This window comes from Sander vitreus, chromosome 15 (genome assembly GCF_031162955.1).
Source record: "Sander vitreus isolate 19-12246 chromosome 15, sanVit1, whole genome shotgun sequence".
Lineage (NCBI taxonomy): Eukaryota > Metazoa > Chordata > Actinopteri > Perciformes > Percidae > Sander > Sander vitreus.
This window is the reverse complement of record NC_135869.1, coordinates 17,245,162-17,269,099: the sequence shown is the minus strand read 5'-3', so window position 1 is coordinate 17,269,099 and position 23,938 is coordinate 17,245,162. Positions and strand designations below refer to the sequence as shown.

The 23,938-nt window shown below is 39.7% G+C and overlaps 3 protein-coding genes across 3 annotated transcripts; 1 reads left to right on the top strand and 2 right to left on the bottom strand.

Annotated features, from left to right (window-relative positions):
- Positions 1-2,990: 2,990 nt before the first annotated feature.
- Positions 2,991-7,062, top strand: LOC144530044 (G-protein coupled receptor family C group 5 member C-like). Its single transcript, XM_078269448.1, has 3 exons — positions 2,991-3,987; positions 4,763-4,866; positions 4,956-7,062. The coding sequence occupies exons 1-3, from the start codon at positions 3,009-3,011 to the stop codon at positions 5,052-5,054; spliced, it is 1,182 nt and encodes a 393-aa protein (XP_078125574.1). The 5' UTR covers positions 2,991-3,008; the 3' UTR covers positions 5,055-7,062.
- A 747-nt stretch (positions 7,063-7,809) lies between these two features.
- Positions 7,810-12,429, bottom strand: ccdc137 (coiled-coil domain containing 137). Its single transcript, XM_078269447.1, has 6 exons — positions 11,994-12,429; positions 11,577-11,719; positions 11,245-11,470; positions 10,962-11,044; positions 8,607-8,686; positions 7,810-8,517 (listed from the first exon to the last, which is right to left on the bottom strand). The coding sequence occupies exons 1-6, from the start codon at positions 12,062-12,064 to the stop codon at positions 8,317-8,319; spliced, it is 804 nt and encodes a 267-aa protein (XP_078125573.1). The 5' UTR covers positions 12,065-12,429; the 3' UTR covers positions 7,810-8,316.
- A 6,617-nt stretch (positions 12,430-19,046) lies between these two features.
- tspan10 (tetraspanin 10) lies at positions 19,047-20,287 on the bottom strand. Its single transcript, XM_078270612.1, has 3 exons — positions 20,198-20,287; positions 19,465-20,060; positions 19,047-19,353 (listed from the first exon to the last, which is right to left on the bottom strand). The coding sequence occupies exons 1-3, from the start codon at positions 20,285-20,287 to the stop codon at positions 19,047-19,049; spliced, it is 993 nt and encodes a 330-aa protein (XP_078126738.1).
- Positions 20,288-23,938: the final 3,651 nt, after the last annotated feature.

The following is a 23,938-nucleotide window of genomic DNA, read 5'->3' as shown; positions in this document are numbered from 1 at the left end:
ATCCATGGTCACCACATAGAGACAGATAAGAAGACACATGATTTCAGAGTGAATTGGGTTGTGGTGATGCCCCGAGGGCTGCCAGGCTGCAGTCAAAATGCAGGAGAAGAGATGTCCTATGGGACCCCAACCTGAGCCACTGCTATGAATAACCTGACAGGTTCTCGGAGGAGAGGGGTGCTGCTGAGGTGCCCTAATGAAATCTGCTGCAACAAAGTAGACTAGACAACACAGACAAGGCACTGGATCATTCTTCGGTGGCATCTTCTATTGGTTTTACTTTCTGGAGTTGGATACAGATGCACACAAATAACATTAATGAGTGATGAGGGATGGATTGACGAGCTGCTGGGTTTGTAAGAGCACCACTCGGGACGGGATTCAATGAGGGATCGATTCACCACAGGGGGCTCCATCACGCAGTATAAACAGTACATTTAGTACAGGCTGCATGCCAGAATGAGCTTAAGCAACGTGTCCTGGATGACCTTATGTGCTAAACCCAGAGGGGATGCACTAGATAACCAGCTCTCCTAAACATTACACAAATGGCTTCTGAAATAAACACATTTTACATGGATCCACCAAAGTGTCCAATAAATAAAAACATACAAATGTGTAGAAAAAAGGTCTCACACTTATATTTCCAAGCATATCAATGTGTCTGCCAAACCGCACCACTTAGGCAGCAAATTCAATTTTGCAATTGCATTTATTATTAGGCCTATTTCTTTGTGACACTGTCACTGCAGGTTTCACAATTTAATGAGGAAGAGAGATGATGAGAGGTTTGTGACTTTAAATGTTCACAAAGCCAAGGCAAACAAGCAAACAGAAATATACAGATCAAATAAAGAAGTGTAAATAAATATAATTAAAAAATACTCTGGTTTTCCTTAGGAGACTAAGGTATGACTTACAACCATACAAAGAGCAACCCATGACAGTTAATCCATCTTTTTAGGCACATTAACAAAGATAGGTTTTGAGGGATTGTCATATATTCATATTTATCCCAGCATTTCAGCAAATTTCTGAATATTTTATTATTTAAGTTTTACTAAGTAGTACTAAGTAAAAAAGCTTTAAATCAATGGCATCAGTTAATGTTCCCATTATCAAATGGCTGCTAATTGGCATGACCTACAACAGATCAACAAAATCTGTTTTGTTGTGTCATCTGATTTGATTATGTAACACAGGAGTCGATCTCTCCTGTAACAATATTTTCCACCAGGTGGCTCTGCGAACTGGAAGCACAGTCTCCACTCTGATGATGACTGCTCTACTTATTATCCTTAAAAAGAGAAAGTAGACAGATTAGATTTCTCAAGATGCATGTTGTATATAAAGTATTAATTTAATTATTGAACTTGCACTAAATGGTATACATTTGAGTTGAATTATTAAATAGAAAAACTGAATGAGCCTTTTCTGTTTAACAAAATCAAAGTATAAATTGCTGTCAGCGCAGCAGCTGATCTTTCCATAAGAATCCACATTTAAACAGTAATCACATCATTTATCTAATCACTAAACCAGTAAAAACATTAATCCTCAATCATTATAATATCAAAGTATGCATGTCAAACAGGTCCCAGCTCAGACCATTTGTTGCACAGCCTGTAGGCTATATGAGTGCCAGGCTATATGCCAGGCTATATGAGTATATGAGTCCACTCACTTGAGAGGTGAGTGGACCCTTTGTTTGGATGTAGCCTAAGCTGCCTGAATAACAGGCCTGCAGCGGCTAATCTCACAGAATATGCAAAGCTGCCATCACCAGAGAGGCTGGATGAAGACGCAGAGTGGTTTGAGCTAAATGGATGGCCACAGTATTACATTCACATAAAATAAAATATTAAATAAATAATACGTTTACAGGACAACTACTTTGATGCGACTGCCGGTGAGTTCATTATAACATGGTTCAGTAACAACTGAGAAGGTGTGGGCAGATGGAGGACTGTCCATGATTCCGCCCGGGGGAAAAAACGCCGTGGATCCATTAAGTGGATATTTGAACGCTCAGAAATTGGTCGAAACATATGTCAATAGCTTGATAATACCCGAGGAAGAAAGCGAATATTTCGGACAAGGTTTTTACTGGAGTAAATCTACCTGAGTCACCTGTTGGAGCGGAACTGCTCTCTATCATCAGTCCAGGTAAGAATTCTGACAGAAAGTCACCACAGGCGTGTATTAGCCTATACTCTAATAGGCCTACTAACATAACGTTAAGTAATATAATTGTGTTACCGTATATGGTTAGCCTGAAAACCATATCATAATGATTTAGCCTGGGACTTTTTTTGAATGTGCCATTTTAAAAATGTCAACTTTTAAATAAGCTACGTAAATTAAAATTTAGGCTAATAATAAAATGTCTGTTTTTAACGTTGTGACATAAAATCCAGTGCATTTTTGAATAGGCTATAGTTTAATAGTTTATTTTTCATAAGAATTTAAGGGAATTTTGTCAGCATAGGGACAAAAGGAAAACACTATTACATTGACAGTGGGATTGTTATTGGAGTTATATTTGAATACAAAACAATCTTACCTTTAAATTAGGATATGCTGGGTGGGGAATAGCCTAGGCTACTCATTATGTCTCCGGTTAAGATGCTACATGATGCCTCTGTAAATTAAATGGTGTACAAAGGCTAGACTAAGCTGTGCTTACAACATGATTCTATGACCATTTTTGTCATTTTTGGATTCTTCAGAGATTCAAATGAATTAATTTCAATGGACAGCAATTTTAGTATAACATAATAAGACTCCACACAACTAGCTCGGTACAGTACAGTACTGTTTATTTACAATGCTGTGACAGTAATAATCTAGGGAAACATTTTGTTTTCAGATGTAGGCAAAGCCAGTCATTTGTTTTTCCATTCATATTTTAACAACCAGGGATGCAAATAATAAAGTTGCATTTGCATGCAAGTTCAATTATCAGGTTGTTTTTCTTGCAGAACTTTTTCAAAATCTGCAGTGAAGCCATGGGACCGACCAGTACTCCGAAAGGATGTGATTCCAGTATCAGCTCCATATATTACAACCTGTGTGACCTGACTACAGTGTGGGGAGTGGTGGTGGAGGCCTTTGCTGCTGCTGGTTTGGTGACTTCCTTTGTTCTGTTGGTCTGCCTCATGGCCAGTTTACCATTTGTGACAGACAAGAAGAGAAAGGGTATGGTGGGCCTGCAGGCCGGATTTCTGGTGTTTACTCTGGGACTCTTTGGGCTCACTTTTGCCTTCATTGTGGGTCGGTACTCCACCAGCTGTGCTGCACGGAGGTTCCTTTTTGGAGTACTGTTCTCAGGCTGTCTAGCCTGCCTGGTCATGCACGGGTTGTGGCTTGCCCTGCTGAAGCGGAGAGGCCGGGGGCCCAGGAGCTGGATGTTATGCCTGGGAGCCCTGGGTCTGTGGATGGTCGAGGTGATCATCAACACTGAGTGGCTTATCATCACTGTGGTAAGAAGCCCACCCGGAGGTGTAATCATCCCTGACATGTTCTGCAGCATTGCTAACCAGGACTTTGTGATGGCTCTGATCTACGTGATGGTTCTGCTACTAGCTGTGGTGCTGATGGCTGGTCCCTCACTGACACACAAGCACAAGCACTGGCGCCGAGATGGAGCCTTCATCCTGGTCACAGGGCTCTTCACCTTGGCTATCTGGATAGCTTGGATTGTCATGTACATCCATGGAAACAGAGTGGCAGGAAATCCCAGCTGGGACGATCCTACTCTGGCTGTAGCCGTGGTGTCAAATGCCTGGGTGTTCCTCTTCCTCTACACCATCCCAGCAATCTGCGTACTAACCCAGGAGGACCCAGACCAGGAGCAGCCATTTGATGGAGAAGCTGTTTACCCTGCCAGAAGTCTGCTTTATGACAATAGCCTTAAGGAGCCGGAGCCACTCCACCAGAACGTATACATGGAAAATAAAGCCTTCACTATGGACGAGCCTCCAACAGGTACAACATGACACATTATGGTCAAACATCAATCTTACAATGACAATGTATCATTGCACTCTACATTATGGGTTTTTGTCCACATTAGTGTCTGGCAGTGCACAATGCACATGTGCATCGGATAAAACTAAAGATGTGCCATTCAAAAAAAACATACCCCCAATTTTAGGACAAAAGTCTAATCTACTTACAGAAGATTATATCCTTGGCCAATATTATGAGGCAGTCACCACACTACAAAGTCTTTAAAAGAGCATGATTTATTAACTTTGCTTGGGAAGTCACATTGTCATACTATTAAAACTACTCCTGATACATCACCAGTACTGAGCAATGTGGAGTATCAGTACCATGTTTGCAGTGAATGAGCCTATTGACTAAAAAAAGAGAAAAAATAGTCACAGCAAAATATTTGGTTGTCAGGTTGGTAAAATATAAAGGAAATGGTCTGAGCATGACACTATCACATATTTAAAATAGAATATACTGCAGGGTGCATTTAAAGTTTTACAATATCCAACTTGTGCAAGGCGTCAAATTTATCATGACAGATGCAGCAAATATTGATTCACTTAACTTGCCAGTTTGATTAAATGTGTGTCGCTACAGAGACTGTAGTGTTTAAACAATGGCAGATGTCTTAAAAGTGTGTTGTTTCTGTTCTTCATACCCGTTTCAATGCGGAACTTGTGTTAAGTCTAAAACTATAAAGTAATGGACTGGACAACCATCGCAACAAGCTCTTTTCAATCATCCTCCGCCTTTTGTTTACCAGTACCCTCAAAGGCAGTGTCTCCATATGGTGCTTATAATGGTCAGCTACGAAGTTGTGTGTACCAGCCCACTGAAATAGCCCTGATTGCCAAGGGTATGACTAAGGTGAGTGAGTATACAATATTTTACACCACAGACTGCTTCTTCTTCTTCTGTCACATCTGCTAAAAGTAATCACTTCTGTGTTTCTACAGATGGACCAAGATGCGAGGATGCCTCCAGCCAGAGCCCACTCTCTAAATCCAGGAAGTGGCAGCTTCCAGCCTCGTTCCGCCGAGTCCCCGCTGTTTTAAAGGACTGTAAAGCGCAGGAAGCTTGAGTCGAGGGCGACACCTACACTGCACAGTCTGCAGCAATTACACTTTGTGACCTAGCTTCTCTCACACACACTTCTAAATCTTGTTTCTGTACTTTATTTCCTCTGTTTGTGCAATGCTTGTCTGTTCTGTGTGCAAAAGGGGAGTCATAAGTCAAAGATGAAAAACACTGACAATTGGAAATTGACAGCTTATAAAGGTTATTGTATACATAGCCGCAATCATTTTCATATCAAGTTCCTTCTATTTACTTCCCATTCTCACTTTATGGCAACAAGTGTCCTTATCTTTCTTCTTATCAACTAAAGCCAGCTTTGCACACTTGTAGCTTTACTCAGAAAGAAAATCAAGAGAAAGAGTGGCATGTATCTGTATGGGAAAGCAGTTCATTTACATTCTAGCTAAGAGAGAGAGCAACAATTGTTTCTGTCTCTTTTTACATTTCTACAAAATCTAAATCCCAAAGTGGAACAACGTTCCAAAAACGTTCAGGTGACAAGTGACCTACTGTAGGTTGATGGTGGAGAAGCTGTAGACAAGGATTAGGCGCAGAGAGTTTCAAGCAATGGCAGGGTCTATAACTTAACTGTTACATGTTTTATTCGCAAACATTGAAAGTTGTAATTGTGTTCTCACCAATATAATGCTTTTATCTTAAATCTGATGGCTGTAATTTGTAATTTCTGCCGGCTGTTGTAAAACATACTTGTGAAATTAGGTTGTGATTCCTCTTAAAGCCATGATTTTGTAGTGCCGTAGATTTCTAAAATTATAATTGTGTGTATAAGGTGTAAATTCTAACTTATTAAAAATGTAAAAGGTTACTTAAATACTGTGGCTGTTAGATCTTTGAATTGTTAACAAGAAGGCAGATGTGGGATACCGCAAGAGGAAGTGTCACAAGGATTACACTGACCTGAGCAATTATTTACATATGTTGGCTTGATAAGCTTTAACAGCTCCATCTGTGGCCACATGCAGGGATCATACTGCAGTGACTGGGTGTACACTGCTAACTATTTTACGTGGCAGTGGGAGGGGTATTTAGGAAATGATACACTACTCAAACAGTAAAATCTGACAATAATCCCATATGATGCCCTTTTCTACTTAGAATTTACGGCTGTAATAGTCTTACATAGTCTCACATGTTGAGTTTGGGGCTTTACAATGCGAGTTGATGGAGTATCTGACAGCAGAACTATAGTTAAAGGATGCTAGGAGCCTTCTCTGTATACATGTTTGCTACATAGGAGGCTGTGTGGGCTGCAGATAAACACACTGAGAATGAACAAATTAGCACTGACATCGGCTTTGACTTACGATCAGAGGGACAATTATTCACATGTAATTTGTCACACAAACACTTACACATGTACACACTTTAAGAGCTTCGGAGTGAGCTCTGGCTGCCTAGCAGCCGGCTGAGCCGGCTCTCTCCCAATTACTCCCACCATCCTGCGCTGTCAGCAGCCACGAGTACTTGCTCAGAAAGGAAATTGCTCACAATCTGGAAATCAGACTGATCAGAGATGCACAACAGAAAACAAATGTCGAGATTTTACATTGTAATGCCTCTTGCCTGCACCCTTGGATCACCTGCTCATAGATATAAGAACGGATGCAAAGAGCTTAAAAAAACATAAGCAGCGCAGTCTTGTCATACAACCTGATGGTGAACACACAGCTGGAAAAAAATATTCAAATGTAAACAAAACAGCATTCAAACATATGTTTTCCTTGCATTTCCAACATCTTACCTGTCTAACGTCAGTGACTTGAGTAACTCTAGATTAATGGTTTACACTATAGGCTGTCCCAGAGGAGCCTTAGCTGCACCCATGTATCTCATAAAGTGGTTACTGGGTGTCACAGTCACACTGCAGAGGAGGGTAAATAAACATATACATTAAACCCTGAACATAAAGACCTTGCTTTATTTAAAGTGTATGAGATGTTAATTCCTAATCAGTGACTTGAGCCAAAGTCATAATAGTGCTAATACAGATAGCTGTCTTGTGCACATGGACAGAGGAGGGGGGAGGGGTTTAAATGACCAATGGTGGTTAAGCTCAGCTCAAGGGAGTCAGCGCTACCAATCACAAACAGCTGTCCCCACTTAACGCATTTCCTTGTCACTGTGACAACCCTCAGTGGAAAAACAAAAAGAGCTGATCAAACAGAAATGACTGAGAACCCACAGACCAGACAACAGGGATTCAGTAATAATAATAATAATAATAATAATAATAATAATAATAGGTAGGTCTAATACCATCTGGTGATATTATTCAGTAGACCACCACTGCAAAAAAAAATTTATCATCAGCGTAAGGTTTGCTTTTAGATCTAGGATGATTTGTAAAGATGAAGTTGTTGAACAACCATATCTGAATTTGAACAGTTTTTCCCAGAGGCCAATGTTTAAACAAAGGCCTTATTCATGTTCATTTATGGATTACAAATGTAATTAGCTGTGCCAGGCTCTAATAAGCGCTCCACATTTAAAAAGGCTGAGGTGATTTATAGATCCAAGGATTTAAGCTCTAAGGTACAGAGGGTTACAGAGTATGAAAATATTCCAAGGCTACAGCTATACATTCACATTTATAAAAAGGCAAGGTGTGCCATCAAAAATAGATTTTTACTCTTTTTTTTTTTTTAGAAGTCCAAAACAATTTAGTGTGCATGTTCTGCTCTCCATACAAACATGAAAGCAGCTTTCGGCAGGACTGTTTCTTTGCCTTGACATAGCCTTTATGATTTTATTGTCCACCATATAACAAACGACGTCATAGTGACTATCTAAATACGCAAATACAAAAACAGTGTAAATACAACTAAACACCATGGCTGCGAGTGAACATCTGACAGTTACGAGGGCGAGAAATCAACCTGTCTCAATGTACTTAGTTAGGGGTGAATCTGTTTTCTTCATGAGGCATTTAAATGTGCATTAACAATTTGAATGTCCTGTTCTCTTTGGAGCTAAATATGCGACAGTGAAAGTGGCAGGTGAATGTTGATCACTACTTACCTCATACTGTGGGCAGCAGATTCAAATGTTTGCTTCTTTCCCTGACAGTTAGCTAAGTTGCAGTAAGGTCCCAAACTGGCAGTTCCAGTTCTATCACACATACAGTACATTACAGTCTGCTGATGGTTATCTTTCATTGTTTCAGTTTCTGTGCTTCACTGCTGATTGAATTCAGGGACTTCTAAAGTACAAATGAAAACATCACTGAGGGTTCTTAAGTTTTTCCAGATTGGCAGCCCTGGCCTCATGCTGCTGCTGTTTCTGTTTCTTAAGAAGGCGGTAGGCCTCCACTGCTCGCTCCCTCTCCTCCTCCATGATTCTCTGTCTGGCCATGGAGGGCTTGGCTGTGGAGATCACCGTGTGGCCTAAGAGAGAGTTGAGAAGCAGCTCCTTTGATGCCTTCTGGATGATGTTGGTAGAGGAGAAAACAACACAGTTAAGCTCTTGTTCAACCATTGGCAGACATGAATTGATAACTGCATAACACTTACCTGAGATCTGACTGGAGCTTTCTTGGGTTTGACGCTGAAAGACGGCGGGGCCATTGCAACTTCACCAAAGGGAACATAATCTACAAAACAAAAACCCATCATATCATTGTACAAAAAAGCTTTATATATTATTCTGTTTTGACAATTGTATCCACTTCTAAAAAGAAAATCATTAATTTTGAAATGATTAATGCAGCAGTAATGAATGTTTTGGCTTTTTTGGAGATATACTTTCAGATAAACGTGAAACAATATTAACCCAATAGAGCTCAAAAGTGTGGTTCTGGAATTAAAAATCCCATTAATTTTCTCCATGAGGATTTTGATTACCAGCCATAATGTCTAAACCATCCAAGGTAGACTGAGCACAAGCTCCAAGGTTGGGAAGCAAAAGTTTGTAGTAAGTAAGTCTGTATGAAATCAATCTTGTTTCAAGAAAAACATGTTTTATTTGCAATCTTATGGAGAAATACTACACTACCCACAATCTTAACCCTTGTGTTGACTTCGGGTCAAAATTGACCCGTTTTCAATTTTTGTTTTATATCAGAAAATATGGGACGTAGAAATAAGCGCTGAAAATGTGTAGAAGAAAAAATTAAAGAAAAAAGAAAAAAAGAAAAAACAAATTGTGAAAAAAGGCATCAAAAACGTTGGAAAAAAAGTGTGTTTTTCAAGGTTGACAGGAAGACAACACAAGGGTTAAGTGTAACAGCGACGTCTCCGATTGGTGGAACTTGCTGGTACCATGGAAATGTTTACTGCACCCGCCAACGGCTAGAGCGGGCTTTTACCATTAAAGTCTGATAGTTTCTGTACTCAGTCTTGTACCTTTGCCTGTTTTTGCCGTTTTCAAAAAGTTATTTTGCGCCGAATCAAAATGTTTTATGGTCACGATTCTCACAATCTCAGAGCTGGTTGGGTTGGTTTCAGGCTTAAAATTCTTATATAAGCATTTAATGATAATATTAAATGGAAAACAGAAAATGACAGAAGATTTATTTCTGCCATTGACCGACATATTTCGGCTTGTTTTTCCAGCCCCTCTGCTGTCAGGAGACAGGGTCAGGGTGGTGGTCCAGCACGGGGGGCGGAGGACACGCGCTCTCCCTCACAGCTCACGGTTGCCTGGCTCTGACTCATGAAGAAAACATGAGTAAAATAAAAGACACTGCATAAACTCTGCGACTGTGTGTTTATTTAAATATAGGTACTCCTACATGTATGCCGACACTGTGTTCCAAATTATTATGCAAATGCTATTTTACACTGATTTTCCTAAATAGTCAATGCAAATGACAGTCAGTATAATTTTCAAGTCACCAACCGTTAGGGTATAAGTCAAATTTCATTGAACAAACCACCCAATGAAAACTGTATTTTTTTTTCAAAAATAAAAAACTCAAAATGCACTGTTCCACATTATTATGCACAACAGAGTTGTCAAAAGCTATTTCAATCAAACACATCTTAACAGGGCAAGTTACATGTTAACATAGGACCCCTTCTTTGATATTAGAGATGTTCCAATACCAGTATCGGTATCGGCTCCGATACTGCCTAAAACGCTGGTATCGGTATCAGGAAGTACTGGAGTTTATACACCGATCCGATACCACATAATAAAGCCCTAAAGAAAATCTACGTTAAAGTAGTTTATTTATGACTGACTGTCAAACTGCAGAATAAAAGAAAGTTTTGGGGCGTTCATTGTTCATGTTTCAGAAAGAGTTTAACCTGAACCAGACTGACAACAAAGATAGAAATCATATCACATCCATACAGGGATAGTAGTATACAGCTGTTAAAACATCATAAAATATATGACACTGGTATCGGATCAGTAGTCGGTATCGGCCGATACGCAAGTTCAGGTATTGGAATCGGTATCGGGAAGCAAAAAATGGTATCGGACCATCTCTATTTGATATCACCTTCACAATTCTTGCATCCATTGAACTTGTGAGTTTATGGAGTGTTTCTGCTTGAATTTCTTTGCAGGATGTCAGAATAGCATCCCAGAGCTGCTGTTTTGATGCAAACTGCCTCCCACTCCAAAGGTTCTTAATAGGGTTGAGGTCAGGGGAGGATGACCATTCTTACGCTCCCGATTGGTGCGATATGAACGTGTGTGACATGAATCGCACGTGAAGCCTGTCCTAAGATGATTTCTGGGCTCATATCTGCGCTGGTTTCTACATTAGGTTGATAAATGAGGGCCAGTCAAACTGCAAAAATGAAGCCTACCTCCTGATAATCTTAAATGCCCTTCAAACTTGACCAGTGCATGTTTATACTGAATTATACAGGAAAGAACTGCTCCCTCACATCTTTGTAGTGGCGAATGTCCCTTACCTACAAACATCTCTTTTTCCATCTTGTCCTCTTGTCTGTCCAACTTTTTCTGATGTAGCCTCTGTAATCTGACTTTATCATGCCTGTAGCAAAAACAGCAAAGATCAAATTAGACAGATATCAGCCAGGAATGATAATCTCTTTTACATCTCTGTGTTTTACTGTGGTCTACATTCTATTAGTTGACTAAGTTGCCCTTTATTGACATCCCATAACAGCCCAAATACACATCATTATTTAAAAACATATGCTTTTTTCTGATTACAAATCAAAGTGTACTCACTCCTTCTTTTTCTCAGACTTGCCCGTGTCTGCAGGCCTCTCTTGTTTGTCTGTATCCAGCTCAGGCTTTCTGTCTACTTGGTTCTTTGTGAGAAAGAGGACGTGTTTTGTCTCATTCTCCATGCGCCTTAGGTATGCTTTCTCACTTTCCGCCTTTCCCCTCCTGAAATGTGGGACAGGGATGTCTCCACTTTCGGAATCGTCTGGTTTACCTTTAGGGGAGATGGCTAAAGAGACAGAAACAAATTCCTCACTAGTTATAAACAAAAACCCTTACTGTTAAAAATAAAGTATGCATCACAGAAGTATAAATAAATATGTTTTTCTCCTCACCCTCTTTAAGCTTTTTGGTGTTCAAGGATCCAGTTTTCATTCTCTCCTTGCTCTTCATTATCTCTCGGAGTTTAAAGGGGATGTGTTCGAGGTGGTCTTGTTTGGCTTTCTTGGGTTTACCATCTCGTTTGAGCTTCTTATCACTGTTGTGACACAATAACGTTACAGTCCAGACAGCATGTAGCTAACGTTTACGTAAGGAAAAAGTGGATAATGGAGGTGGTCATCTAACTGTTGTGTCCTCACTTAGCTAAATACAAGGATGATGTTTGACATGTTGAATCTCATTTGATAGCTCGCTATGCTCGCAACTAACGAAGAGGGCTAATAACAGCTAGCTAGCTAGCTGCTGTAAGTTAGCTAGCTAGCTAGCTAACGTTAGCCGTTTTCCTGTTACACATAGCGTCCTTACGTTACCTTGAATGTTGTCCGGCCTTGCCCGCCTGTGTCCCCAACTCTTTGGTTTTGTTCTTCTTATTCTTCCCCATGTCACTGTAGTTTATTTCAACTTATTATAAATAGTCTTAACAAAACAATAACACATGTGGTGCAGTATGTATACCATACACTACAAACCACAACCTCGGTGACAGGGAGGAAGTAAGCAGCGCTCACTCGTTCACTTTTTCGGGTACCGTGGTCATTTATATAATATAAGAGACGGTATAGAGGCGCTACGCTCCTCGTGGACGATTTTGCCTCAAACGCTCAGGCCTAAATATATCAAATAAAAAGTAACCCAGTTCCCAGCCCATGTTTTTATCAATTTCACTCTTAAGCTACCGATTTCAGGGTTTTTAAAGATGAGCATCTTGTCTCTCTCATATTTAGAATACCTTTAGTTTGAATTTGCCTATATACTTGATTTTCTTGAATAAAGTTAAATGAATCATTAAACTATGTTGACGGAGCTACGGCATCTAAAAAATACTCCCACACAGAGATTCCCCAATTTCCGCCTAGGGGAAGTGTTTTATCCCAGAGTGATATACTGATCAAATACACGATCCTTGCTGGAAACGTCATCCTGATTGGCTAAAATAACTACTGGCATTTCTATATGCCTCCACTAGATGGCGTCGTTACTTCAGTTGGTCCACACAATTAGGCTACTACCATAGTCTGTTAATATTTGGCCTACAGTCTATGGCTATTATAGAAACCCAGAAGTTTTAAATCTGAAGAGGACTAGAAGTAGCCTATAAAGTCGCATACAAGAGAAATACTAAAGTAAAGGACAGGTACCTCATAATTGTACATAAGTAAAGTTATTGAATCAATGTTTTCTTTCCAGATGCTGCCTTGGGTTTCAGGAATTATGATTGGAATTTTTATTTTCCTTCATAAATTATTTCACGATTTAATAAAAACATAAATTTACAGCTGTCAAATGCATTTACACAGATTTTTGTGATTGTGTGCAGATTATTGGGGTCAGTTTGGGATTCTAGAAGAGAGACAGAGAGAGTAAAGAAATCACAGAATGTGAGAGGGGCTATTGCTTTAATCTGGACAAAAAGTAACCCCCCCCCCCCCGCATCTATCTTTTTACACTTTAAAATGCTTTCAGGCTGCAGACAAAAAATATATGTAAAGTGATTTTTTTAATGGAAATTATTAAGCAAGTTGAAATTGTTGTTGGAACATCGCACGTTGATATCGTTAAAAGTTCGCACATTGAAATCGTTGTTGAAACTTCACAAGCCAAGATCGACTCTTACAAATGTAACCCACATCCATACCTGAAACGGGGTTTGAGCCCGTGTCTCCTGGTTCTCGGTTGGTGTCCTTCCCCACTGGACCATCTCCGGGAATGAGTACCACAGAGACGGGGAGAAAGAAGAAACTTCCCCTTCATCAACCTGAAGGGAACCAAAGTTAGTCTGTTCCTTGTTTTTGTGCTGAAAACCTCTTAAACATGCAGCTAATCCATTAAAACATATTAAATGTGCAGATAATCTTTGAAAAAAAAACCTTAAACCAGAGATCTTCAACAGGGGGTCCGGGACCCCTATAGGTGGTCTTCAGAGTTACTGCAGGGGGGCACCAAATTCTTGTTAATGTTTTAGAAAGTTTTTTTCGAAAACTAAAGTTATTATTAGCAAATTTAAATCAGCCTATTTGTGAGGAAAAAAAACATTGATAGGCTTACTGCCCCATAGGTAAGATAGTCTCCAAGAGTCTAAGGTATACACAGATACAGTTAATCCTAAGGATTGCCACATTTATGTTTACTGTAGTTTTAAAGCCAACAACTATTATTTTATGAGCTTGTGTTCCATGCACTAAAACGTTATGTATAAAAGCTTGAGGCCACCCACACGTTATTGTAGGCCCAGTTTAATATACAACTTAATTTTATACAATAAATGTAGTAGGGGGTCACTGATCTATCTCTCTCAGTTAAGGGGATTAAACACTTTCCAAGACATAAGTGATTAACAATTAAACCCTTTAATATAGTGCAATACATTTATCTTTACATTAAATAAACTGAAAGCTGCTTCAGAGGGGCTCTATGAAATTGAACATTAATCAAAAGATTAAGGTGAATTTTCTTAGTCCTAATAGTTCAGTATGAAAATGAACTATTCCACAGCCTGAAGGTTGTGAGTTCAAATCCCACCTTTGCTGTTTGTGTATTTCTGTTTCATAAAGGAGTCATTAAGAAATACTCATTAAAACACCTCAAAGGAGGAAATCAGTCCCGGCATGTTTGTGTCTTCTTTCAGCAGAGTAAAAAGCATTTTATCAACTCTCCAAACAGGAAGGGACTCACATATCAGAGGTGTTTCTTTTAAAGATCATTTTTTTGGCATTTAATTGACAGGACAGCTGCAGACAGGGAAGGGGAGAGAGATAGAGGGAAGATAAGCAACAGAATGCCTCAGACAGGATTTGAACCCTGAGTTGCTGCAGTAAGGACTGGGGCCTTAGTACACAAGGTACACACTCTACCAGGTGAGCTACACCCAGAGGTACAGTGCTATGGTGCATCTATAGTTCGAGTTGTAGTTTTAAAATACATTGGTATATTTCTCATAAGTAGAGGTTGGCACTGTAGACTTTTAGATACTCCCTGGGTTTTTTGGTGGATGGTGAACACATTGGTTAAATGGGTGAAAATAGCTTATTCCCATATTTGACTATGGCAATTTAATTTGATTTAACTTTACTAATGATCGGCGTATCGAAATGATGCAGCCTCAACAGAAAAAATAAAATAAAAGTTTATTCAGGCTTTTTCTCTAGAGGGGCAGCTCAGCCAGATAGGGCAAACGGGCTGTTGCCCAGGCAACAATAGCCCGTACCTGTGCACGTCACTGCCCTCATGTGTCCCGTCATGTGTATGACTAGAATAGATTACAGCATCAGATGAATGCACTATGTGAGTGTTAATGAATGTAGGAGGTGTGTGTGTGTGTGTGTGTGTGTGGGGGGGGAATTCTAAAAACATCTGCATCTGTCACGTTTCTGTTCAGGTCAGCCTTAGCAGCAGTGACATCCCCTAAACTGCCTGTCAGCCAATCCCCTAATGCAGTGGTTCCCAACCTTTTTTCCTTTGTGCCGCCCCCCCTACTTATGTCTAAGAAAAGCTGAGCCCCCCCCTCCGAAACCTAAGTTGAGGTAACTCTCGAGATAGAGCCTTACTTTCTTTTTTGATACAGAGGAGTTATCAGCACTTTTACGTTTCTCCGCCATGTTTCATTCATAAAATAGTGATGCCGTGGCGGCAGGAAAAACGAGGATGATAGCAGCTAGCAGCTGACCTGATGACAGCAAGGGTCCCAGGTTAAGAGGTCCCGGAGGTTTGGCCTACTAAGTAGCCTGCCTACAATTTTAAGCGAGAACAAAAATACATAGCTTTTATACAGACTTTTGTATACATTATATATTCTAGTGTATTATCATAATTTGTTTAACATGTGCAAATTACCTCAACCTCAAACCAGATAAAGACTTGCGCACCCCCTGTGATCTTTGCCGCCCCCCTGAGGGGTCCCCGGACCCCAGGTTGGGAACCACTGCCCTAATGTACCGTGAAAGACCCATGTGTGCATACTGTAAAAATGATGAGGGCCCTGACGTTTATTGGTTGGTAACGTCATTATCTTCAGAGTCTGAGGTGTATAAGAGGGCTTCACTAAACACAACTCCTCATGTAACAGCATCCCTGGTCGCTATGGCACTACCAACTGAGATGACAAAGCAACACAAGTGGTGAGTATTAGTATTAGCAACAACTCAGATCATGCTTTCGAGCTGCAGCATGATTTCTGATGCACATGTGCTTTTTAGACACATTCTCAATGTATCGTGATATTAATAGTGTTATAACATATAACAATTTGTCTCACGTTTTGTGTTTTTTAAATGATTAAAACATTCATTTACATTTCAAAATGTTGTAAATTGGGAAACCTATATATGTGTCCAAGAAGATATATGTCTGTTCTGCCATACAATCTACTTTAAAAAAAAATATTGTTATAATAACTAAAAAGTGTTGACACTGTCATAGAGGTGTTAATTAAATGATATGTTTTAGCATAGAGGTCATAGCTAGTGGTGGTGTTGTAGTAGATTATATTTAGGAAGTGTTTCTGTTTTTTTTATCCTACATCTTCCTATGTACTGTTACTTAAAAAAAAAAACTCACAATATAATGTAGTCCAGTTTAACACCACCTTAAACTATGACCTCAATGCGGACACATAATTGGATTTACACATTTCTGACAGTGTCAACAAAAACTGAACATTATAAAATTTGTAAAGGTAGAATGTATGGCACAGCTGTTGAGTTGCCTGTAATAATGTTACAGTTTTTATTTTTAAGTTTTCTTCCAAAACTCCTTTCACTGTTAGACAATGTGATAAAGTAATTAAATCAGCGATTGTCATATTAAGACCACAAGCAAATTTAGTATGTCTTCACAGTAATCTGATTATGAATGCGCTGTGTATTATGGATGGTTCATTAGTAACATGAGCGTAAGATTACAGGAGGTCTTGAAGTCTTTTCAGTATTTTTTCAGATATTAAGTTATTAAGGTGTTTGTCTCATGTTATAACAAAATACAGTATATAGCAGTGGAAGTTGATGTTTGTCTTGAATGCAATGTATTTAAATTTGGTCACGATAAACAAAATATTGTTAATATTTCCATGCATTGCATCACTTTGTATGACATTGTCCCATTACAGCTCAATCAACAAAAGTATGCATTTGGATCTGGCTAAGCCAGTCGCCAGTTCAAGAGCAAGCTTGCCAAGAGGGGCATCATTGGGTAGGCCTACATTTTAATGAGCATCTTCTAGAAAGTTTGTCTTTTATACATTTATCCACAATAAAACTTGCAATTTATTTTTTCCCCTCAGCTTTGGAGAGGAGATTCCAGGAATGGAAGGGCTTGGCACTGATAAGCAGGAGTATCACAGTTACTTTAGGCTACTGCCAAACGAAAACACACAAACAACATCACTGTTCCCCCCTTTTTTTTTCTTCTTCTTCTTCTTTTTTTTTATTATTATGTTGGTTCTTTTTTTTCAGATATCACTGTAATCTGCCCATGGGAAGCTTAGAGCCATCTAGAGCTACATGAACTGGCTCAGTATGGTATCATCTGAGTCTCTTCACTGAAAAATATTTTTATCTACCAGAACAGAACAGAACTGATGTGGCAGCAAGTGGAACAATTACCAACCCAATCTTCATAATCAATATTGGCTCTTGGAAAAAAAACTAACTAAAGAACATGTAAAACGATATCTGCATATAGTTGATGCTGTTCTTTGCCTTGTTCATATCATATATTATATCTATTTTAATACGATTCTCAAGCTGCCTGATGCTGAATGTATCTTTGTGTCATTGCATGAGGTTGCAGTGTGAGGGGTAACGTTGAGCCTGTTTACTTGCTTCAAAGACGTAGTCTCTGCACAATTATCAGCATCATGTGTAATCAAATAAATAAAGCTTAGCATTTTTTTTCTTTCATTTCCTCTTTACCAAACTTAGCATGTTGTTAAATCATGCTCAAAGAATTTCTAATAAGGGAAGAAGTTCCACTCTCTCGTTATTTCCAGCTTCTGAACTGGTTGCAGTTCCACCAGAGTTCCATATAGGGGGCGCTCACAGGCGAGGGCAGAATGAATGGGACTCTATGGAGCTATAACCCCTCAAAATCCACTTTTGTCAGGATATAATTTTTTGTCTGGTAATTTGAATGTTGCATTCGAAAGGGGAGGCTAAGAAAATACACACTGCTGGGTGTTAGATTGTTTGTGGCTTTTTTGTTCTAAAAAGCCTTTTAAAATGTCAATGACGTCATACACATATACGGCCAGAGATACTGCTTTACGGCAAGCTCTGAGTCGCTTCCTTTGTTCTCTCGAAGCATCATCGACAACACAGCTGACAGGTTAGGCTCTCCCTGTTAATACACGTGCTAGAAAGAGGTTTGCTAATGTTTTAAAGACCACGCTGAAATATTCACTCTGACATTCTGGTTCTGCTTCGGATGCCGTCAAGTGGGATCTCCAATCGTAATCAGTCCTTCACTGACCAATCAGCATTCATTAGCAGAATGCTAGCGTGTTATGGGCAACAACAACTCAACCTGTAAGAAATCGAAATGACATAAGTACTCGTTCATTCAACTTTTGACCTATAATCCATGTTAAACTTGCAAAAACTACAATCAAATCTGAGATTTCTCAACGACAATCAGGCGAAAGAGACAAATTTAGCCGTCTAGCTCCATAGAGTCCCATTCATTTAGCACTGGACCGCGATCACCCCCAGTGGAACTCTGGTGGAACTGCAACCAAATTCGGTACAACGGGGCTGAATAGGGAGTGGAAAGGCTTTCCGTAGACCAGCTTTGCCATGCTATTACATACTTTGTTTTATTGTTTGTCCCTTTTTTGCATTTCGTGCATATTGCGATACTGCAATTTTGAGAAGTATAATATTACCACTCGTGTCTATATGATAAATATGAAGCTACAGCTTTACAAGGGTAAACAATTAGCCTGGCTCTTTCCAGTGGTAACAAAATCTCTAAATGTAAAGCTCACTAAATAACATGTTATGTTTTGTTTGTGTGAAAACACAAACAAAATTGTGGTTTTATAGGGAATATGCTGTCTGAGGGACTATTTCTTGGCCCGATGCAGTAACTTGTTACTTGGCAACCATATTGACAACAACCCTCCAGGCACAGAGGACCAATATTCATATTCATTCAATCCACATACTTCTGTACTTATACTACGAGTGCATACTGTAGATTTAGAGTTAGCACTTTGGTCTGTCACTTTGACATGTTGAAATTAACTTCCTTATAAATAAGATTTTTGTTCTTATGGTTGAGGGGTACAGTGTGTTTACTACAAAGGAGAAACAAGATAGAGATCCAAGTAGCACATAATAAATATCAGCACACAATATTTTCATCACCCCATGTTATAAGTAAACTTTATGCCACTGGATGCTTTCTAACAGTCGTGTAGTGATAAACAAAGTCAGAATCTGGACCCCCAGTACGACGATTCCAACAGTTCCTATCAGGCCTTCATGCTGCTCGATCCAGCGGGACAGTCCCCCCAGACAGCCGCCCAGGAAGATCACACTCTGAGCACTAAACTCATCCAGCAGCTGGGCTCCTAAACCACACTGAGAGTTCCACACTGTGCCGTTCTCCAAAGGATCCACACAGCATGTCGCTGGCACGCCACAGGCCAGCACTCCTGGAGCTGAGCAGTTGTAATATCTAAGGAAATAAAAAATATCCAATAACTTTCAAGGCATTCCTACATCCTGACCAATAAGTCATCATGTACTTTTTTAATAAATGTATCCGAGTTAGTCACCCTCTACTCACATGTTGAGCTCCCAGTCACGGTAGTTATCTGCCCCACAGCACTGCAGATTTGACTGAATCTCGTCCGTGATGAACCTCAGATCCAGATCGTCCTGGTAGCGCACCATGGCAGCTAACATCCCTGATCGCAGGTAGCCTCCAACCTGATCTTGCAGACTGTAGGCCATAATGGCAGCTAGGACCTGGGCTGTGATGAGCACCAACACTGCTGCAGAGAACAGCTTCAGTAAAGAGCAGTTCTCTCTTAAGGCACCCACACAGCCTGACAGGCACAGCGTAGTTAGCACAAAGCCCAGAGTCACAAGTATCAGCATTGGGTCAGTGCCGATATTGCCGATCTTCTCCTGAGCAAACGACTCTTTGCTAATTAGGCCCCACATGCCCAGACCAAGGACCACCAGGCCCAGAACTGTGAACACCAGATTGCACAGGAACAGAAAGTATTTCAGGAAATAGTCCATAAAAGAATATTTGTAGTGTGGTTGGATGCTTGTGGATACGGGGCTGTTGTTGTCCTGTCCATTGTTTGGCCCTGCTTGGTGAAATTCAGGGGTGACATTGCCAAGCTCCTCAACGTCCTCTTTTGCAGAGCTTGCCTTTTGACACACAGGAATGCAACAAAATAGTATTTGAGAACTAATGCCACCTCAAATATTTCAATACACAGATAGATACTCAATATTCAGAAAGGAACTTAACCTAACAAAACAGAAGTTTAAAAGTGACCCCTTACCTTTGGTATGAGCGGACTGGACTCATTATGTGTGGTGTCCCTCCTCGACCACGGCAAATAAATTCTTTTTGTACTGAAATAATTCCTCATGTTGGAAACGATTCTCCCTGTGCTTTTAGCTGGTCAGAATGACACAAGCTAAAGTGGAGCATGGGGGAGCATTTGCTACGATATGAACAAAGGAGCATGTGAGCTGAGGTGGAGAAACCATGCAGTGTTCAGCTTCTGGCTGCTGTGAGCCGTGGGATTTCTTCATCATGTGAGAGTCACAGTGAGGGGATTAGGCGGCTATCAAAGCGTGTGTGAGAGACTCACACGCAAGAATGGGACGCCCTAGCACAAGAGACTTTTGATGTGAAGTTTACTCACATAAACCGCTAAGATGCCAAGGTGTTATGTAATAATCTTATAGCCCTTAGAAATGTGATGCATACTAGTAACAATTAACAATGGGTGATATGGCTACATATTCTTCTCCGTCTCATGGAGCTTGCTCCTGTCGATGGCTCTGTTATGCTGAGCCATGAACCTCATTTCCTTTTCCTGCTGCAGATGGTAGTACGTTACCTGCAGCCACTGTTTAAAATCTGCACCTCCTTCCTGTGGTTCTGATGTGGCCTTTTTGATTGCACTGGCCCAGTTGAGGCATCCTCTACTCTACCTCTACGTGAAGGTGGAGAGTCTCAGCCTCTGGCTAGGTGGGGATCTCTTTGTCCTACTTTTTCTTTCTGCTGCTGCTTTTGCTGCAGTCATCATGGAGTATGCCTCTTAATTCCTCAAACACTTTTTGTCAGAGCCTTGATCTCCATGTCAACCATCAGGGCCTTCTGGACTTCTACGCCAGTCCAAAGTTGAGCTGAAGCTGTTAGGAAACTGTCTACAAAAGCCAGAAAAAGTATGTGTTATGCATTTTAGTTACAATACCATTTAGCTTGGAAGCTAATAACTAAGCATAAACAAACAAAACAGACGTGGATGAATCATATTTATGAACAGTGAGAGAGACAAAGGTTTCATCTAAGTTTGACCAGTCACACATTTTAACCAACTTTGCAAACACCACTTACACTACACATTTCTTGTAACTATCATATATTTCTAGTTTGGTGGCAGATCCAACATCATAAAATATTTTTCTAGTTGTTATCATGTGAACTATTTAGTCAAATGTGTCTCTGTTGCAGTGCTCACACAGTTAACGACTGTTTGGCTAAGGAGGACAGATCAGCTGGCACTGGTATTATGGACTGGAATTTATTTTGCCAGTTGGAATAAAAGAACATTAATCAAAGTGTAAACTTTCCAACAACCATCTCAACAGAGTTAAGAAAGCCCAGGCTGTTCTGGTGTACAGCCAGAGGCTGAAAAAACAGCTGAAAAACTGATAATGATCATATGATAATGCACGTAAAAATAAATATAATTAAGAATAATTATATATATATATATATATATATATATATATATATATATATATATATATATATATATATATATATATGAGTGATTATAAATAATAATATATGAGTGAGGTGCATGCACAGATAACTAGAGAAAAACACTTGTCAGCACAGGGAGCAAATCTGCTTGGTCCATCCATCTCACGGCTGCAGCATTAATCATAAACAGCACCTTGCCTTTATGGAAGTTAGAGAAGATGATCTAGGCTTGTAATGTTACATAACACTGGCTCCTGCTTAGCTATCACTGTGTTTTAGCAGAAACCAGGGACGGGTACACACTTGGAGGGGCTATTGCTTTAATCTGGACAAAAAGTACCCCTCCCCTATCTTTTACACTTTAAAATACTTTAATATTTAAATAATATCCGCTGAAAAGGCTGCATACTAAAACAGATATAAAGTAATTTTTAAATGGAAATTCTGAAGTTGAAATATTTGTTGGAACTTTGCAAGTTGAAATCTTGCGAGTTTTATCATTGTTCAAATTGTTTTTGAACATTTGCAAGTTTAAATCATTGTTGGAATTACACAAGTACTATCACACTAACTTAACCACATCCATTCATCACAAACACTCCTGTGTGGCATTCGAACGCATGTCTACTGCTTGTCAGTCTGTGTCCTTCCCCACTGGACCATCCCTGTTGATGAGAAACACAGAGACGGGGAGAAAGAAGAAACTTCCCCTTCATCAACCTGAAGGGAAACAAAGTTAGTCTTTTCCTTGTTTTTGCGCTTAAACATGCAGATAATCCATTAAAACATCTTAAACATACAGATAATCCATTAAAACATCTTAAATGTGCAGATAATCCATTAAAACATCTTAAACATGCAGATAATCCATTAAAACATCTTAAAAGTGCAGATAATCTTTGAAAAACCCCTTAAACCAGAGATCTTCAACAGGGGGTCCAGGACCCTTAGGGGGTCTTCCGAGTTACTGCAGGGGGGGCCACCAAATTCTTGTTAATGTTTTGGAAAGTTTTTTTTCAAAAACTAAAGTGTTTTAAGATGAATCCATCATATTATTAGCAAATTTAAATCAGCCTGTTTGTGAGGAAAAAAAACATTGATAGGCTTACTGCCCCATAGGTAAGATAGTCTCTAAGAGTCTAAGGTATACACAGATACAGTTAATCCTAAGGATTGCCACATTTATATTTACTGTAGTTTTAAAGCCAACAACTATTATGTTATGAGCTTGTATTCCATGCACTAAAACGTTATGTATAAAAGCTTGAGGCCACCCACACGTTATTGTAGGCCCAGTTTAATATATAACTTAATTTTATACAATAAATGTAGTAGGGGGTCACTGATCTATCTCTCTCAGTTAAGGGGATTAAATATAGTGCAATACATTTATCTATACACTCACCTAAATGATTATTAGGAACACCTACATTTCTCGTTAATGCAATTATCTAATCAACCAATCACATGGCAGCTGCTTCAATGCATTTAGGGGTGTGGTCCTGGTCTAGACAATCTCCTGAACTCCAAACTGAATGTCAGAATGGAAAAGAAAGGTGATCTAAGCAACTTTGAGCGTGGCGTGGTTGTTGGTGCCAGACGGGCTGGTCTGAGTATTTCACAATCTGCTCAGTTACTGGGATTTTCACGCACAATCATTTCTAGGGTTTACAAAGAATGGTCTGAAAAAGGAAAAACATCCAGTATGCGGCAGTCCTGGGGGCGACAATGCCTTGATGATGCTAGAGGTCAGAGGGGAATGGGCCGACTAATTCCAGCTGATAGAAGATCAACTTTGACTCTGATAACCACTCGTTACAACCGAGGTATGCAGCAAAGCATTTGTAAAGCCACAACACGCACAACCTTGAGGCGGATGGGCTACACCAGCAGAAGACCCCACCGGGTAACACTCATCTCCACTAAAAATAGGAAAATGAGGCTACAATTTGCACCAGCACACCAAAATTGGACAGTAGAAGACTGGAAAAATGTTGCCTGGTCTGATGAGTCTTGATTTCTGATGAGACATTCAGATAGTAGAATCAGAATTTGGCGTAAACAGAATGAGAACATGGATCCGTCTGAAACGTCTCAGAGGAGTCTTTTCTTTAAAATGCTCATATTATGCTTTTTGGCTTTTTCCCTTTCCTTTATTGTGTTATATATCTTTTTTGTGCACGTTATAGGTTTACAAAGTTACCATCTCTAACAGAAACACTGTTCACAAACTGGTCCAAACAGCTTTATTGTAGTCCAGCCTTTACTTCCGTGATGAACGTGCGTCACTTTGTAACACACG

What these genes read in the sequence shown, in the direction of transcription:
- LOC144530044 (XM_078269448.1), top strand. Translation starts at nt 3,009, where the DNA reads ATGGGACCGACCAGTACTCCGAAAGGATGTGATTCCAGTATCAGCTCC. An exon ending in TATGGACGAGCCTCCAACAG is followed by an intron (nt 3,988 to 4,762) that starts GTACAACATGAC and finishes TTTGTTTACCAG; the next exon opens with TACCCTCAAAGGCAGTGTCT. An exon ending in TTGCCAAGGGTATGACTAAG is followed by an intron (nt 4,867 to 4,955) that starts GTGAGTGAGTAT and finishes GTGTTTCTACAG; the next exon opens with ATGGACCAAGATGCGAGGAT.
- ccdc137 (XM_078269447.1), bottom strand. Translation starts at nt 12,064, where the DNA reads ATGGGGAAGAATAAGAAGAACAAAACCAAAGAGTTGGGGACACAGGCG. An exon ending in AAGGCCGGACAACATTCAAG is followed by an intron (nt 11,720 to 11,993) that starts GTAACGTAAGGA and finishes GTGTCACAACAG; the next exon opens with TGATAAGAAGCTCAAACGAG. An exon ending in CACCAAAAAGCTTAAAGAGG is followed by an intron (nt 11,471 to 11,576) that starts GTGAGGAGAAAA and finishes CTGTCTCTTTAG; the next exon opens with CCATCTCCCCTAAAGGTAAA.
- tspan10 (XM_078270612.1), bottom strand. Translation starts at nt 20,287, where the DNA reads ATGAGGAATTATTTCAGTACAAAAAGAATTTATTTGCCGTGGTCGAGG. An exon ending in CCAGTCCGCTCATACCAAAG is followed by an intron (nt 20,061 to 20,197) that starts GTAAGGGGTCAC and finishes GTGTGTCAAAAG; the next exon opens with GCAAGCTCTGCAAAAGAGGA. An exon ending in CGTGACTGGGAGCTCAACAT is followed by an intron (nt 19,354 to 19,464) that starts GTGAGTAGAGGG and finishes TTATTTCCTTAG; the next exon opens with ATATTACAACTGCTCAGCTC.